Source organism: Leptopilina boulardi, unplaced genomic scaffold, assembly GCF_019393585.1.
Source record: "Leptopilina boulardi isolate dan_hultmark-lab unplaced genomic scaffold, ZJU_Lbou_2.1 LbouV2_213, whole genome shotgun sequence".
NCBI lineage: Eukaryota > Metazoa > Arthropoda > Insecta > Hymenoptera > Figitidae > Leptopilina > Leptopilina boulardi.
The window spans coordinates 1222927-1238542 of NW_026137767.1; the positions used below are offsets into that span (position 1 = coordinate 1222927).

A 15616-nucleotide genomic window follows, 5' to 3' on the forward strand; every position below is an offset into this window, starting at 1 on the left:
GCGGAACCAATACGGCGGAACACTATTTCAAAAATTGACCCAAATTGCCTGAAAATCGTTACTCGGGGGTTTTTGGGGTCGCTGATTACGTATATGATGTCCGTTTTTAAAAATTCAAAATGGCGGATCTAATATGGCGGAACAATTTTTTAAAATTGACCCAAATTGCCAAACGAAGGTAGTATCCCAACCAATGAAGGCAAGATGTAATCGACAACCCGATTAACAAAGATAAGGAATAAGAATCGATTACATCTTGCCTTCATTGGTTGGGATACTACTTTTGTTTGGCAATTTGGGTCAATTTTTAAAAAAGTGTTCCGCCATATTGGATCCGCCATTTTGAATTTTTAAAAACGCACATCACATCCGTAATCAGCGACCCAAAAACCCCCGAGTAACAAGTTTCAAGTCAATCTCTTGTGATTCATTCACCCAAAGAAAAAAATTCAATAAATAAACAATACATCCATCAGGGTCAATTAATGTCAGCAGTTAAAAATTCAATAAATAATAATACTAATAAATAAAACAAAATTAAATAGATAAGAAAAATATCTGTTTAAAAAGCAATTTCCTCTGTTATTAAAACTTATGTTTATCAAAATCCTTCTTTTTCTTTCGTAAAAAATCCTCTACGTATGTGGCTATTGCCTCCCAATTTTCTTTACTTTCAATCAATTTATCTACTACGTTCTCTGGTGTAATGCTTCCCGTTACTTGTTGCACCTTAGTTCGTTCTTGCATCCATTTGCGGCATTCAAAGAAGGTGTGATAAACATCATCTGCTGATGATGAATCACAGTATATACATTTTTCATTAGGCATCTTTCTTATTTTGTGCAAATATTTAATGAAAAGTCCATGTCCGGTTAGAAACTGTGTTAAAAAGAAGTTTACTTCACCATGTTTTCTATTTATCCATTTGAAGATATTTGGGATTAACCTAGCAGTCCATCTTCCTCTCTCCTCCCTATTCCAGCTTTCTTGCCATTCATTCAAAATTTGCTCCCTTGCGACTTTCTTAGCTTCTTTCTTACAAAGAGTTGGTTTTGTTTTATATACCAGGCGCCTTTCTTTGGCTTTTAGTTCAATGGGTACTGTTTCTGCTACAACAATAATTGCAGGCGCTGAAACTGTCCTATAGGCACACGTAACTCGAAGCGCGCCTCTTCTATGAACTGCGGCCATAGAGCTTCTATATTTCTCATATTTCAGGCTGTCAGCAAAAATTTCGTTCGAGTACAGCATAATTGCTTCCACTGTCTGTAAAAGTATACGTCTCTTGCTGGGCAAAGGTCCATGAATATTTATCATAAGTCTGCTCAGTGATGAAGTTACTGATGCAGCCTTTTCTGTTGCGCTTCTTATTTGTTCCCAAAAAGTCATTTTAGTATTGACCATTACTCCTACATATTTTATAGCGGTCTTCACTTCAATTTTATTTTTTTCGACATTCATGTGGATGGGGTATTTTATTCTTTTCTTAGTTATAAGGGCTATCTCTGTTTTCCTTAAGGCAAGTTCTACGCCATGTTTTCCAACCATGATTGAATTCTGCGCATCACTTGATTAAGTCGCATTTGAGCAAACTCTAAATTTTTTGCTATTATTACTGCTGCTACGTCGTCCGCGTAACCAACCAGAAAACATCCCTCTGGCATATCCATAGTCAGGATCCCGTCATAGGTCATGTTCCAGATGTCTGCTCCAAGCACGGATCCCTGAGCGACACCAGCCGTAAGTTTTCTTCTTTTAATTCCATCATCTGCATTGAAGAGCAAGAATCTATTTCGTAGGTAGTCTTTCATTACACTAAGTAGGTACTCAGGCAATTCAAAGTCTTCCTTCATAGCTTTCAAAGCGTCCTTCCACCTAACGGAGTTAAAAGCGTTTTTAACATCTAACGTTACCAATAGACAGATTGGCCAAGAGTAATGATTTCCACTTTCAATGCTTTTACCGACAGTTACGACTTCTTGAACAGCGTTAATAGTTGACCGCCTTTTCCTAAAACCATATTGTCTCATTGCTAAATCTCCTGAATTCTTTACCGCTTGCTGTATTCGAGGTCTCAGCATTTTTTCATAGACCTTCCCCGCTTCGTCCAACATTCCAAGTGTTCTGTAGGAACTGGGTTCATCTACCGGACCCTTGCCCTTGCTTATTAGTGCCAGTCTGGCCTCTTTCCATCTTGAGTAGAAGATCCAGGTTTTTAAGCAGGCATTATACATGGTGAGAAGCATTTCAGAATGATTTATTGCTATTGCTTTCAACACTTCTGCTGGGATTCCGTCGGGACCGGGTGCCTTTTATGATTTCATGGATCGGATTGCAATCATGAGTTCATCTTTAATAAACAAATTATCTACTTGAACTTCCTGTGGTTCATCTTCGATTGGCCTTTCCTGATGGGTTGGAAAGAGAACGTCTACAATGTGACTAACAGTTTTCATGTCTGTGGGTGTATTACTTGAAAATTTTCCAAGTTTTTTCATCACAATTTCATACCCCAAGCCCCAGGGGTCGACATCAACGTCTTGTATAAGCTTTCTCCAGCAATAAGATTTGCTGTTCTTAATAGCGTAGTTAAGCTCCTTTTTTGCTTCCTTGAAGCTTTCATTTTTAGATTTTACATGGCGGCTTTTTTGTTTCGTCCTCTGTACTATTCTTCTTAGCTTCAAGCACTTTTTCCTTAGGTTACCAATTTCGCTAGTCCACCAGTATACAGGCCGCCTCTTTGCTTTAATTTTCTTCCTCGGTAGCACTTCATCACAAGCTGCCCGGATAATTTTGATAATTCGTGCGACCAAATTCTCGGCAGATCCTGGGGATTTTATTTGATTAAGGTCGAACTTTTGATCTCTTATTCTCCATTCTATAGCTTGTGATAGCAGTTCAATATTTATCTCATTGACGTTCCATATTGTTCCACGTAGAACTTGGCCTCGTTGATTTGGATTAATCGTCAAATTCTCTATATTAAAAGATATGTACTGATGGTCACTGGCCGAAAACCATTCCGTGACAGCCCATTATTTTATCCTTGCTGCTAATCCTTGTGTTGCTAATGTAACACCTACTATCGTCCCCTTACATCGAGTTCTTCTGAAGGTGGGAGATGATCCTGAGTTCATAACTACCAGGTCAAGTTTGTAAACCATGTCCATTATACGCCTTCCTCTAGAATTGGTTCTCAATTCTCCCCATTCTACTGCTTTAGCATTGAGATCTCCAGTTATTAGGATCTCTCCTTCCATGTATCGCAGAGTATCCTCCAGCTCATCTAGTTTTAGTTGAAATTGACCGATTTTATCGCTAGGCGTGAATTAGCAACTCACATACGTCAAGTTTCCGCTTTGAATCCATACAAACCCATCTTTACTGCCAGATTTGATCACAGGGATGCGTTGAGCATGTAAAATCCATATAGCTGCTGTGTTTGATGGATCGGAATACCATCCTTTATTTTTGCTCTGATATTGTTCGCTGATCATTACTATATCACTTTTATGCTCATAGCAGATCTGATCAAGTAAGCTATAGGCTGTTTTGCTTCTGTGCATATTTCCTTGCAAGATCTTCAGAGTCTCTGGTGTCATGCTTTTGATTCCCCTAATGCCTTCCGGTATATTTTGAACGAGTAGGTCCCTGCAACGTGTTTCGTTTCTTCTATCCCAGCCTCTCTGCATAAAAAGCAATGCGGATTATCAATACACTCTGCCGCTTTGTGGCCTTCTTTTCCACATTTATAGCATGCATTAGTCCAATCAGTTCCTTTGCATGTCAGTTTATTATGTCCAAAAAGCAAGGCATTTGAAGCATCTCAAGGCATGCTTCTTCTGCTTAAGCCGGCAATTTACCCATCCAATCTTTATTCGAGTTGACTGCAGTAATTTAAGAACAGCTTCCTGTTCTAGCGTTACAATGGCCATTCGTTGTTTCATTGTATTAGGATTCGTTAGCCTTATATTCAGTATTCCTTGACAAATCTGAAGTTTTTTCTTAACAGCATCTTTTCCTTCCTCTTCCGTTGTAAGGCTGTCCATGTCTTTTATTTCCAATGTTATTTTTGGGATTAAGCGGGATACCCTCACAAGTAGTCGCGAACCCCCACCTCCAAAGACGAAAGCAGCCCTCATTCTGCCCTGTTGAAAATTCCTATGTGAGAACACATATGGGATCCCATCCAGGATCTCTTGTGAGTTCTTATGTGGGTTCCCATACAGGTTCACACATAAGATCCTGTATGAAAAGGTTCCTGGGATGAACTTGCGTGAGATCAAGCGCACGATCTTATGTCTCTGTAAAAGCAATAACACAGGATCCCATGAGGTTTCCTGTGTAGGTTCCTATATGAACAACACGATAAATAGGAACACACATGGGATCTTATCCGAGATCTTGTATGAGTTCTTACATAGGTTCTCACATATAAGAAGATTAATAGCAGCTTAATAAGATTTGATATAAAATCTTATTAAGCTGCTATTAATCTTCTTATATGTGAGAACCTATGTAAGAACTCATACAAGATCTCGGATAAGATCCCATGTGTGTTCCTATTTATCGTGTTGTTCATATAGGAACCTACACAGGAAACCTCATGGGATCCTGTGTTATTGCTTTTACAGAGACATAAGATCGTGCGCTTGATCTCACGCAAGTTCATCCCAGGAACCTTTTCATACAGGATCTTATGTGTGAACCTGTATGGGAACCCACATAAGAACTCACAAGAGATCCTGGATGGGATCCCATATGTGTTCTCACATAGGAATTTTCAACAGGGTGGGAAGTGCCCAAAATTAACGGGATACCCTCAAAAGAGGCTGCGAGTCCCTGAAGGCAAAGGCCCCAACCCTGTAGGAAGACGAGCATTTCGCTTCAGAGCGAGCAGGTGACGGATCACCGCACTCTCGACCGTAAGCCTCTCCACCTCGACACGGTCCACCAACCCATAGGAGAGGGTTTTTATGATATTTATAGAAATAGATGTACAAATAATAATAATATAATAATTATATATTTTAGATATTTACAACAACAAATTTGAGCAATATTTTTTTGCTTTACTTATAACTTTTTCCCTACTAAAAATGGAGAAAAATGTTAAGAATGTTTTTTACGCAGAAGACCTTAAACTTTTAGATAAAAATTATTTTTTCAAAAAAATATTAATTTTTAAACAATTTTTTTAAAAAATAAAATTTGTTTATAACTTTTAAACATGTTCTCCCTCTTTTTGAAGCGAAAAAAAAGTCATGCGAACTAAGATGTCAAATCACCTTAACCGTAGGGAATAAAAGAGCTTGAATACCAACTGATAGGACTTACTTTTGCTTCCAATGTTTCCAACTGAGACATTCTCGGCTCTAAGATTGGCTGCTGTTGTTGTAGTCCAGATCCTATGTGTAGAGCAGTCTGAAGTTAAAAATGAAATTATATGTAAAACTAAAAGAATAAAATTTTTTTTATACTTTCTTTATATCTCAATAATAATAACCAACACGTTTAACGATAAGCGTGAATGAGAAGAAAAAACGGACATTCGAACAAAACTGTTGTAAGGAGCAAGCAAAAAGTGAAAAATCAAAGCTTATCTCATAGGTATACAAACTTCAAATTAGTAGGCACACCAAAATTGACTGGTAGCACTTGATTCCATTGAATTTAGAAAGTAACTGATCCTTAAATTTAAAGTTACTCACTGAACTCTACGAGAATATATATGTGCCATTTCATGAGTTTTTTTAGCACTTATCGGAGTAACCTTTCCAAATAAAATGAAACATTTTTTTTATATTTATTAATATAAACGATAGAGTATCGTAGTATAGTGGCGCGGCGGAAAGAGAGAAAGTAGACAGCGTAAGTAGTTGTGTCACTCTCTTCCCCCACCACTCGCTGTCACCTAGCTGCTAGTGATATACCTTTCGTCTCGCACCTTTTCCTCAGTCTTCTTCCGACTCGTCTAGAGGTGCTTCTCTGACGATTGGAAGCGACTCACTCCTGGCTACCTGGTGCTCAGTAGAAGTGCGTCTCTCTGAACACCGGAGCCTTCCTCACTTCCTAGAATGAGCTGTACTTGTTCCTGTAGGCGCTCCTGCGGAACAGTAACACCCTTCGCCTTCCTTCCTCCTGGTGAACTGGACTTCTAATGGGCGCTTCCGTGGAAGATTGGTGAACCACTCACTTCCACCAGGACCGTCCTTGTCGAGTAGAGTCGCTCCTCTCTTAACAAATATGATGCACTAGGTCGATTCCCCATCTCGAGGCGCTTCTCGGGTGGAGGAGACACCTAGTGAGTATTACTTTGCACTAGCTTCGCGTCGGGCATGAATATTGGAACCGAATCCAATATCTAGCTTCTTCCCGATTACGAATAATAATCGACCTAGCGTCCATGACCCTAATTTCCGTCCGTTCCATCGTCTAGGAGGTAAATTCTAGAAAGTACCCCACGCGAAAGTAATATGCGTCGTCCTGATCAACATCTTCGCGAACGAGGTAAATATGTTTAAATCCGTTTTATTCTGGATTAATGACGAGCGCGATAGGAGCTCAGCGAATGCTCCTCTAGAATAGCTAGTTCTTTTATCGTTATGTTTTCTAGAGATTAGCATTTTATTTGCATTGTATAGATTCTTTCGTTCTTATATTATTTTATGTAATAATTCATTTTTGTATATTTTATTATTCTTTTATTTAAACAATATATTCTCTTTCGAAGGTTTAAATAAAGACTCGTCAATGACTACACCTCTCCTCTACATCATAGTAAGAAATAGTTCCGAAATTAATCGAAACATAGATTGCGCTTCACGCCATCTACCGAGATTTAAAGTAACTAGTCAAAATAGGTACCCGAACTCCATCCGGCGAGCAAATCATTTGGCAATAAAAGTCAGATCACTACAATGTATTTTAAAATAGTTAACTCACAATTTATTAAACAATGTTTTTTTTTTTTTTGTATTTTATTTATTGTGAAACGTCTGCTATAATTGAGCGCGACGTTCGGAAGTTGTCGCTCTCATTATTAAGCAGAAGCTTAATAAACGTAAACATTTCTGGTTATTACATTGAATCGTTTTTAATTATCTACTTTGCAGTAAAAAATCATAAAAAAATTTTTGAAGGATGAAAAACCTCACTTTTTACACAAGATGTTTTTTACTACGCTAGTGTAATGAGCTTCTGCTCAATAACGAGAGCGACAACTTCCGAACGTCGCACGCAGCGTTAGCAGACGTTTCGTAGAAAATAAAATACAAAAGAGTAAACAAACATTGTCTAAAAAATTGTGAGTTAACTATTTTCAAATACACTATTTTTCTTGTGCGTCATTAAAGCTTACAAAAAAAGGAAAATTTTGATCTTTAAACCAATTTATTTGGTGTTGCAGAAAAAAGTGAATTTTTTTCATTATTTATTGTTATATTTTTTAAATAAACAATTGTTTTTACTTAAAAAGTGATTATTTTAGACCTTTATATTAACAAATATTATAAAAAAATGTTTCATTTAATTTAGAAAGGTTACTCCGAAATGTGCTAAAAAACTCATGGAATGGCACATATATATGAATATATATAATAATAATAATAATAATATAATGTTTTTCAAAAAATGAACAAATTGAGCATATACTGTGTTAACCTAATTTGCGTACGCTGAATTCAATGGAGATAGCCATTTTTTATGATCGAGTCAAATTTTCTAAATATTCGCCATTTTTTTCCGAATCAAAAAGCATAAAATTGACTTGAACCTTGTTATTTTGGGGTTTTTGAGGTCGCTGATTACGAATCCGGTGTCAGTTTTTCAGAATTCAAAATGGCGGACCCAATATGGCGGATTTTTTAAAATCCTTCGGATTCCATCGTTTCATAAAGCTCTCGTAAATATTTCAAAATATGTGAGCTGGTTTACTAAAAGGAACACTAGGTTCAAAAAAATAATGTTCTCTTTTTGGCGATTCTGATAAGAAAAACACGCTGTTAGGACTTCTTCAGTTAGTTTTAAGAATTTCAAATTTAATATATAGTAAATGATTTTCTTACAATACATCGAATTCACTTAAAACTCGTTACTTACCCAGTAGGAAAAAAACCACGTTCGTTCCAACAACGTTCATAAAACGTTTTTAGAATGTTTCATCTCTGCCAAAAAATGTTCTAGAACATTACTTTAACATCCATGTTCTTAAAATGTTTTAAAACATTTTTTGGCAAACATGAAACGTTCTAAAAATGTTCTTAAAACGTTTTTAAAATAAACATGGTTTTTTGCCTACTGGGTGGTAGTTTTTTGGGGTCGTTGACACCAGATTTGTAATTAGCGACCTTAAAAACTTCTGAGAAATGTGTTTTAAGTGAAATACGATAATTTTTAATAAATTTATCCGCCAGTTTGAATTTTGAAAAACTGACACCGGATTCGTAATCAGCGACCCCAAAAACCGTCGAGTAATAAGTATTAAGTCCATTTTATGCTTTTTGATTAGGGAAAATGTTGTATTTTGATAATGGTAAAAAACATTTTTAAAATGGCGATTATTTAGAAAATTTGATCTACATTTTACTTTCATTATCAAAAACAGAAAAATGCAAATTAATTCAAGAGTTGATAAAAATAAAAATCTTCGCTCAGAACCAAACTCTCAAGGTATGGAGACCGCAAAAATTTTTGAAACAAAATCCTACTCAGCATATAGCCGTGAGAATTGTGTCTCTTCACATTTTTCACATACATGAGTTAAGGATAGTCCTATAAGGATTATATTTGAAGACAGATATTGTTAAATTTTATCTTTTTATAATTAAGAAAATGGTATATAATGCAAATACTATAATAAATATTTAATATAAAATGAAATTACACATAAATATTTAGTTTACCTAATTAACAGGGATGTGTCTGGAAATGCTATTTTTGTTCTGTTCCGTTCCAGTGCCACGGAACAAAAATGGTTGTATATTCAGTTCTGTGCCAAGGCACGAAACGAAAATGGTTATATATTCAGTTCTGTGCTAAGGCACGGAACGAAAATAGTTGTATATTCAATTCCGTGCTGAGGCACGAAATGAAAATATGGAGGCATTTATTTTCGTGCTATAAGCACAGAATAGGTAAAATTAATTATTTGCGAATTAGGTTCTGTTTCAAATACGTAAACAATAATAAATGGGGACAGATTGTCGGGCCTGTTTACATTAAATGTCCTTGCACACAAGTATATCATCTCACAAATTTAAGAAAATATTACATATTATTCACTGAGAAAAAAAATTTAGTGTTTGCAACAAAATTGTTTGATTAGGCAATTTTGGTTCTCGTAACCAAATTTTGGTTGGCTGAAACAAAGTCGAAGAGTTATCTCAACCAAACATTTGGTTAGGTCAACAAAATTATTTGGTTGAACATTTTTAAATTCCAACCAAAATTCGGTTACGACAACAAAATAATTTGGTTAACACAACAAAATAGTTTGGTCTAAAAAACCAAATGATCGTTTGTTGTCCTAACCAATATTTGGTTGCGACAACCAAATAATTTGATTCGCTCTCAGCTCATAGCTTAAGAGAAAAGTTAGTTTAAATCTCTCACAAGGATGGATAGTCCAGTTGTCAGAGCTCCCGATCTTCAGTTTTATAACAGATGTTAGATCCCAGGCGGAGATGAGATTTTTCAAAGTCCACAAATATTTCAATTGGATAAATATAAATTTAATATTAAATTGATAATAAATAAATAATGTAATGAATAAAAAAATCGGACAAGTGCGAGTTACACTCGCACTGAAATCGAGGGTTCCGTACTCGAAGCGAACTTATTTGGTATAAAAACAAATGTTTAAAAAATATGTGTTGTATGACAACTAATATAAGTGATACAAAAAGGAACAATTTTGTAAAATTCAAGAAAATTGTTCCTTTTTGTATCACTTATATTAGTTGTCATACAACACATATTTTTTAAACATTTGTTTTTATACCAAATAAGTTCGCTTCGAGTACGGAACCCTCGATTTCAGTGCGAGTGTAACTCGCACTTGTCCGATTTTATTTTTTAAAAAATATTTTACTAAAAAAATATAAGAAACATAATTTTATTTCAACTCGCAATATTTTTATTGTATTTACATTTTAAAAATATATTGAATATTAAATTTTATCTTTCTAAGTCAAAAAGATGGTTCAAATTATATCGAACTGTGTAAAAAATTTGACTTTCTAACTTTATCTGAGAGACGTTTGATGAACCAGGCAATTTTCATTTTTAAAATCATAAATAATCAAATTAAGTCTTCAAGTCTGTTAGAGTGCATCAATTTTAGAGTTCCTCGATTGCAGTCACGCTATTATCAACCTTTCTCTTTACCAATGCCTGCGTCTTCTATTGGTTTTAATGCGCCAATACACAGTGGTTGCAATATCATTAATATTATGTGTCTTCGAGATGAGACTGATTTAGATCTATTTAATTTGTCGCTTTCATCCTTCAAAAGGATACTATTAAATTATATTAAATCAATAAGATAAAAGGAGCAACATTGTGCAATCTAGATATATTTAATTTTTTTTTGCGGTAAATGCTACAATATTATTTTTTTACTTGGTATACTTTAAATTTGCGTATAATGCCAGATAGCCAATATTTATATTTTATTTTTTATTCTATTTTTGTTTTTTTTTCTTTTTTATAACATTATATAATGATAGTATTTAATGTTATATTTTTCTTCGCAAAATTTGTTATTACAAGTATTTTATAAGTTTGTAAATCTTTTTGTAGTGCCCTTTGATGGTCTATGACCGTGGGCTTCTTTCTATGCAAATATAAAAAAAAAAAAAAAAAAAAAAAAAAAAAAAAAAAAAAGAGATAAAACTTAAGATATTGATATAAGGCTAGTAGCTGCTTGTCAAGGAAAAATCGAAAGTTATCTAAAAAATAAAATTTGTTTATTAATTCCAGAAAAATCAACTCCAATCATCCTCGCTATATTTTTTTTGTAATCTACACGTAAAAATACGTCAAAATATATAAATTTGAATCACTGTAGAAAAACTTTTTTCGTTTTTTGCGGAAAAATACATTTTTTTCTGAAATTTATCATTTTTCTTCAAAAATTTGATAAAAATTGATCATCAACTCCAATCGCGCTTACATTTTTTCCCTGTATTTTTCACGCAAAAATTGAGTTTTACAGCAAGTATGAACAGTCTGGATTGAATATTGTGTGCGCTAGGGAGAATAAATCATTTTTTTCGAAATTTTTGATTTTTCCTTGACAACGCTATGTAAATTAATCCGAATCAAGTTCGCTATAATTTTCCTGTAATTTTCACGTAAAAATACGTAAGTGTGTCAAATTTGAGCTCTTTATGTCAAAAGATGTGGCCGCTAGGGGGGGGGTACATACTCATTTTTAGGTATTTTTCGAAAAAATTCATGGTTTTTCCTTGACAACGCTATGATAATCAACTCCAATCATGCTCGCTATATTTTTTTTGTAATCTACACGTAAAAATACGTTAAAATATATAAATTTAATTTCCTTTAAATAAAATTTTGTTCGTTTTTGGTGGAAAAATACATTTTTTTCCTAAAATTGTCATTTTTTCTTGAAAAACTTGATAAAAAGTTAATTATCAACTCTAATCGTGACCGCTTTTTTTCCCCTGTATTTTTCCCGTAAAAATACATTTGTTTACTAAATATGATCTGTCTGGGTTGAATATTGTGTGCGCTAGGGAGAATAAATTATTTTTTTCGAAATTTTTGATTTTTCCTTGACAACGCTATGTAAATTGATCCGAATCAAGTTCGCTATAATTTTCCTGTAATTTTCACGTAAAAATACGTAAGTGTGTCAAATTTGAGCTCTTTATGTCAAAAGATGTGGCCGCTAGGGGGGGGGTACATAGTCATTTTTAGGCATTTTTCGTAAAAATTCATGGTTTTTCCTTGACAACGCTATGTTAATCAATTCCAATCAAGTTCGCTATAATTTTCCTGTAATCTACACGCGAAAATACATATGTGTACTAATTTTCAGCCCTCCAGATAAATTTATGTGGCCGCTAGGGGGGGGGTACACGATTTCAAAAAAACCGATATTAATAGGGTTCCGAACCGAGTACGGAACCCTAAAAAGATAAAAAGAAAAGAGATAAGGGTAGAATAACATTTTTAATTGTACAAAAAAAACTGTTTGTTTGATCAACCAAACATTTTTGTTTGATCAACCAAACATTTTTGTTGACCAACCAAAAAAATTTTGGTTGAGCTAACCAAACATTTTTGTTATGCCATCAAAAAACACTCAACCAAATTTTTTGGTTGACTCAAACAAATAGTTTAGTTGCTTAAATACAAACAAAATTTTTTTGTTGGCCCAACCAAATTTTGGTTGCTCTGACTAAACATTTTTTCAGTGTTTATTATATATTATATTTTATGTATTACATATTATATATTATATTCAAAGATTTCATAGGAATTGGAAATTTTATAAATAGTAAATAAAAAAAAAATTGTCGCATACAATAAAAATTGTTTATCAACGCGTTGACAGTTTAGATGTTAAATAAGATTTCTGAGAAATTCAATTAAAATAAAATAAATACGTATAAACTAAATATACAGGGTGTATCATAACCGGGTACTATCAAAAAAATATATAAATCATAAAATATTCTTTAACTTTTTACTCAATTATTATTCCCTAACAGCATCAGGATATTCAAGATATCCTATGGACATCCTAAAGATATCCGGTAATTAGGATATCCTACAGATATCCAAATTTCCGGATATCCCTAGAACGTCCATAGGATATCTTGAATATCCGGATACTGTTAGGGTTATATATCACTTACATTATAGAAAATAATTAATATTCAACATATTTAATCAAAATATTCATATTAATAATGAATAACAGTTTAAAAAATTATTCGGCATATTGGATCCGCCATTTTGAATTTTGAAAACTGATATCGGATTCGTAATCAGCGACCCCAATGATCACTAAGTAACGAGTTTCATGTAAATCTGATAATTTTTTTTAAAAAATCGTCTGACATATTGGATCCGCCATTTTGAATTTTTAAAAAACTGATATCGGATTCTTAATTAGCGACCGCAAAAACCCTTAAGGGTACAATGATCTGTAAACTTTGTTGAGTAGAAAAATATATAACTGATAGGGTTAATACAATATTCATTTATGATGTGAATATTAATTTATTGAAATTTATATAGTATTTTTATTTAATCTTAATAATGAAGTAAACTATAGAATTAGATGAACATTCATTTCTCGGAATTTATGAGATTGTAATGTTTACATAATGTTGAATAGAGTGTTTAGAATGAATAAAACGAAATCCGAGTCTATTTAGTAACGTGTCAGGACACGTAAATATATTACTATATATTTCTGTTTTTGAGCTTGGAACGAAATAAGATTTCGACTTATTTTTGTTTCGTTCCTCGGCACGAAATATAATTACCTCTTATTTTTGTTCCGTTCCTCGGCACGAAACATAATTACCTCTTATTTTGTATCGTGCCGGGACACAAAACAAATTCCTTAAGAAATTTAGTTTCATGCCTCTGGCACGGACGGAACAAAATTATAATTCATTTGAGTTCCGTTTCCGGAAACATCCCTGCTAATTAGCTATCTTCGTAGATGAAATTTTTTTTGAATGAGAAGAATTCTTTTTCATATTAATAAACTAACTTTATTGATAAAAAGAAATACTTTCTCATAGATTTTATTATTCTATGTAAATAAAAAATTATTAAGTTAGGATTATTCTTACCAACGATGTACTTCGCTGTTGAGCTTGCAATCCTAGATCTTCTTTTTCGTTACCGCAGTCTGTTGTGTAGAAAAGAACACTTTTTTTAGATTCTCTGAAAAATTTACAGAAAAACAGTGTTATAAATATTAATTGTTGTTTTGGTATGAATAAAAAATGTGTAGGGAAGACCGGGATTACTTGGCGCACTTTTCAATCTTTGTTGTTTAATTTACTCATTTTTTCTTTTTTTAAAACAGTTATTGTACAGAAAAATTGTTGTAACATCTCAGCTTTAATTTAAAAAAAAGAAAAGTTGCAATAAATTTTAATCTTTTCAGGAGTGAAATTAATTAAATTATATGATTTAAAGTTTAAACAATATAGTATTAACTCCCTATAAGCATAAAATAAACTCCCTTAGCATCAATTCCCTTTGCTTCAATTCCAAAAGGGTGTGACTTTCATATAGTTCCGTTAGGACTTGAATCCTAACTCCCTTTTTTTTTTACAGTGTATTGGATAATGCATTCAATTCTTTGTCAACCAACAATTAGACGCTTTATCCAAGTAAAAAAGTAAGTTTTTTACAATTATAGTAATTGTTCAGATCAACATTAACGTATGTTAAATTGTATTCTTAACGTAAATGAAACCTGAAATTATACCTGAGTGTTTGTCCATTTCGATGAAATGCATAAGTATCAATGAGCACGGGCGAATCTGTGTAGCACCGGCTCATATTCATCGCGACATTTGCATCTCCCTTCCCAATAGACCATTCCTTAGAATTGCATCTGAAATACAAAAAAATGCTTTTTATAATCAAAAACATGTATTACAATACTTTATAATATTTCTGTTTATTTATAGTCTATAGTTGATGACTAGTTAGAATAAGTAAAAAAATTTCCATTCAACAATTTATGACTATTTGCACGGAGAAAATTTACTAGATAAGTTTACAAAGAAAACTAACAATAAGTAAAAGTGGTACATTAGTGTCATTTCGATAAATTAAGAACAGCTCAAAAAGCAGAACCGCATGAAAATCTAGTAATTTAAGCGTCAAGTTTTACTGAACCGCGCACACTGAGAAAATGTTTTGTATAAAGTTTACTCAAAAAGTTGTGTAAAATGGCTACACATGCGCTTTTGAACAAAGTTTCACCAACTGTAGTTCAAAATAAATTTTTAGTAGGTGAAAATAAAATTGATGAATTTTTAAAATAAACTTCATAAAATTTCAGCAACACTTTGAAAAGAATATAAAACTATGAGTTAATTATCAAACCACATTTTAATAAAATGTAGTCTACAAATGTGGGAGAACGTATTCAACGCATTGCAGAGTTTCACCTTTTAAAGCTTAAATTTCAGTCAAGAGTTGGGTAAAATGTGAACTTTAAATGTGAATGAGTCAGAAAAAATACTATTGGTGGAGAGATACGGGCAAAAAATCATTCTTACTTATTAACAGTTGGTTCTAGCTTTGATTCCTGTATTATCTACACTATGAAAACTGTCAAAAAAATTATTTTTAATTGTCGATGGTTGATTTTCATACTTAGCACGAATTTCTGCAGTACATACACATTTTTACATACACATTACCGCTTTTTCAATCACACACCTTATAATACCCACAATACATATAACCTAACCTAACACACATACAACGCAATACTAATTTCGCTTGCAGTTACATTGAACGGAATGATTTGAACTGTCCTTATATGAGGCAAAATTCCTGAAATGTCCGAACAAAAAATTGAAAGTTCTCGAATTTAATCCATACT

At 33.2% G+C, this 15616-nt stretch overlaps 1 protein-coding gene across 1 annotated transcript in view; it reads right to left on the reverse strand.

The window, feature by feature from the left end:
* The window catches only part of LOC127278907 (uncharacterized), an 84370-nt gene that overhangs the window by 22403 nt on the left and 46351 nt on the right, over positions 1–15616 (reverse strand). Inside the window, exons 2-4 of the mRNA XM_051300849.1 lie at positions 14486–14614; positions 13839–13932; positions 5338–5424 (exon numbers count right to left, since the gene is read on the reverse strand). Of these exons, the coding sequence (XP_051156806.1) occupies positions 5338–5424; positions 13839–13932; positions 14486–14565 (261 nt within the window). The 5' untranslated portion in view covers positions 14566–14614. The remainder of the gene's footprint in view (positions 1–5337; positions 5425–13838; positions 13933–14485; positions 14615–15616) is intronic.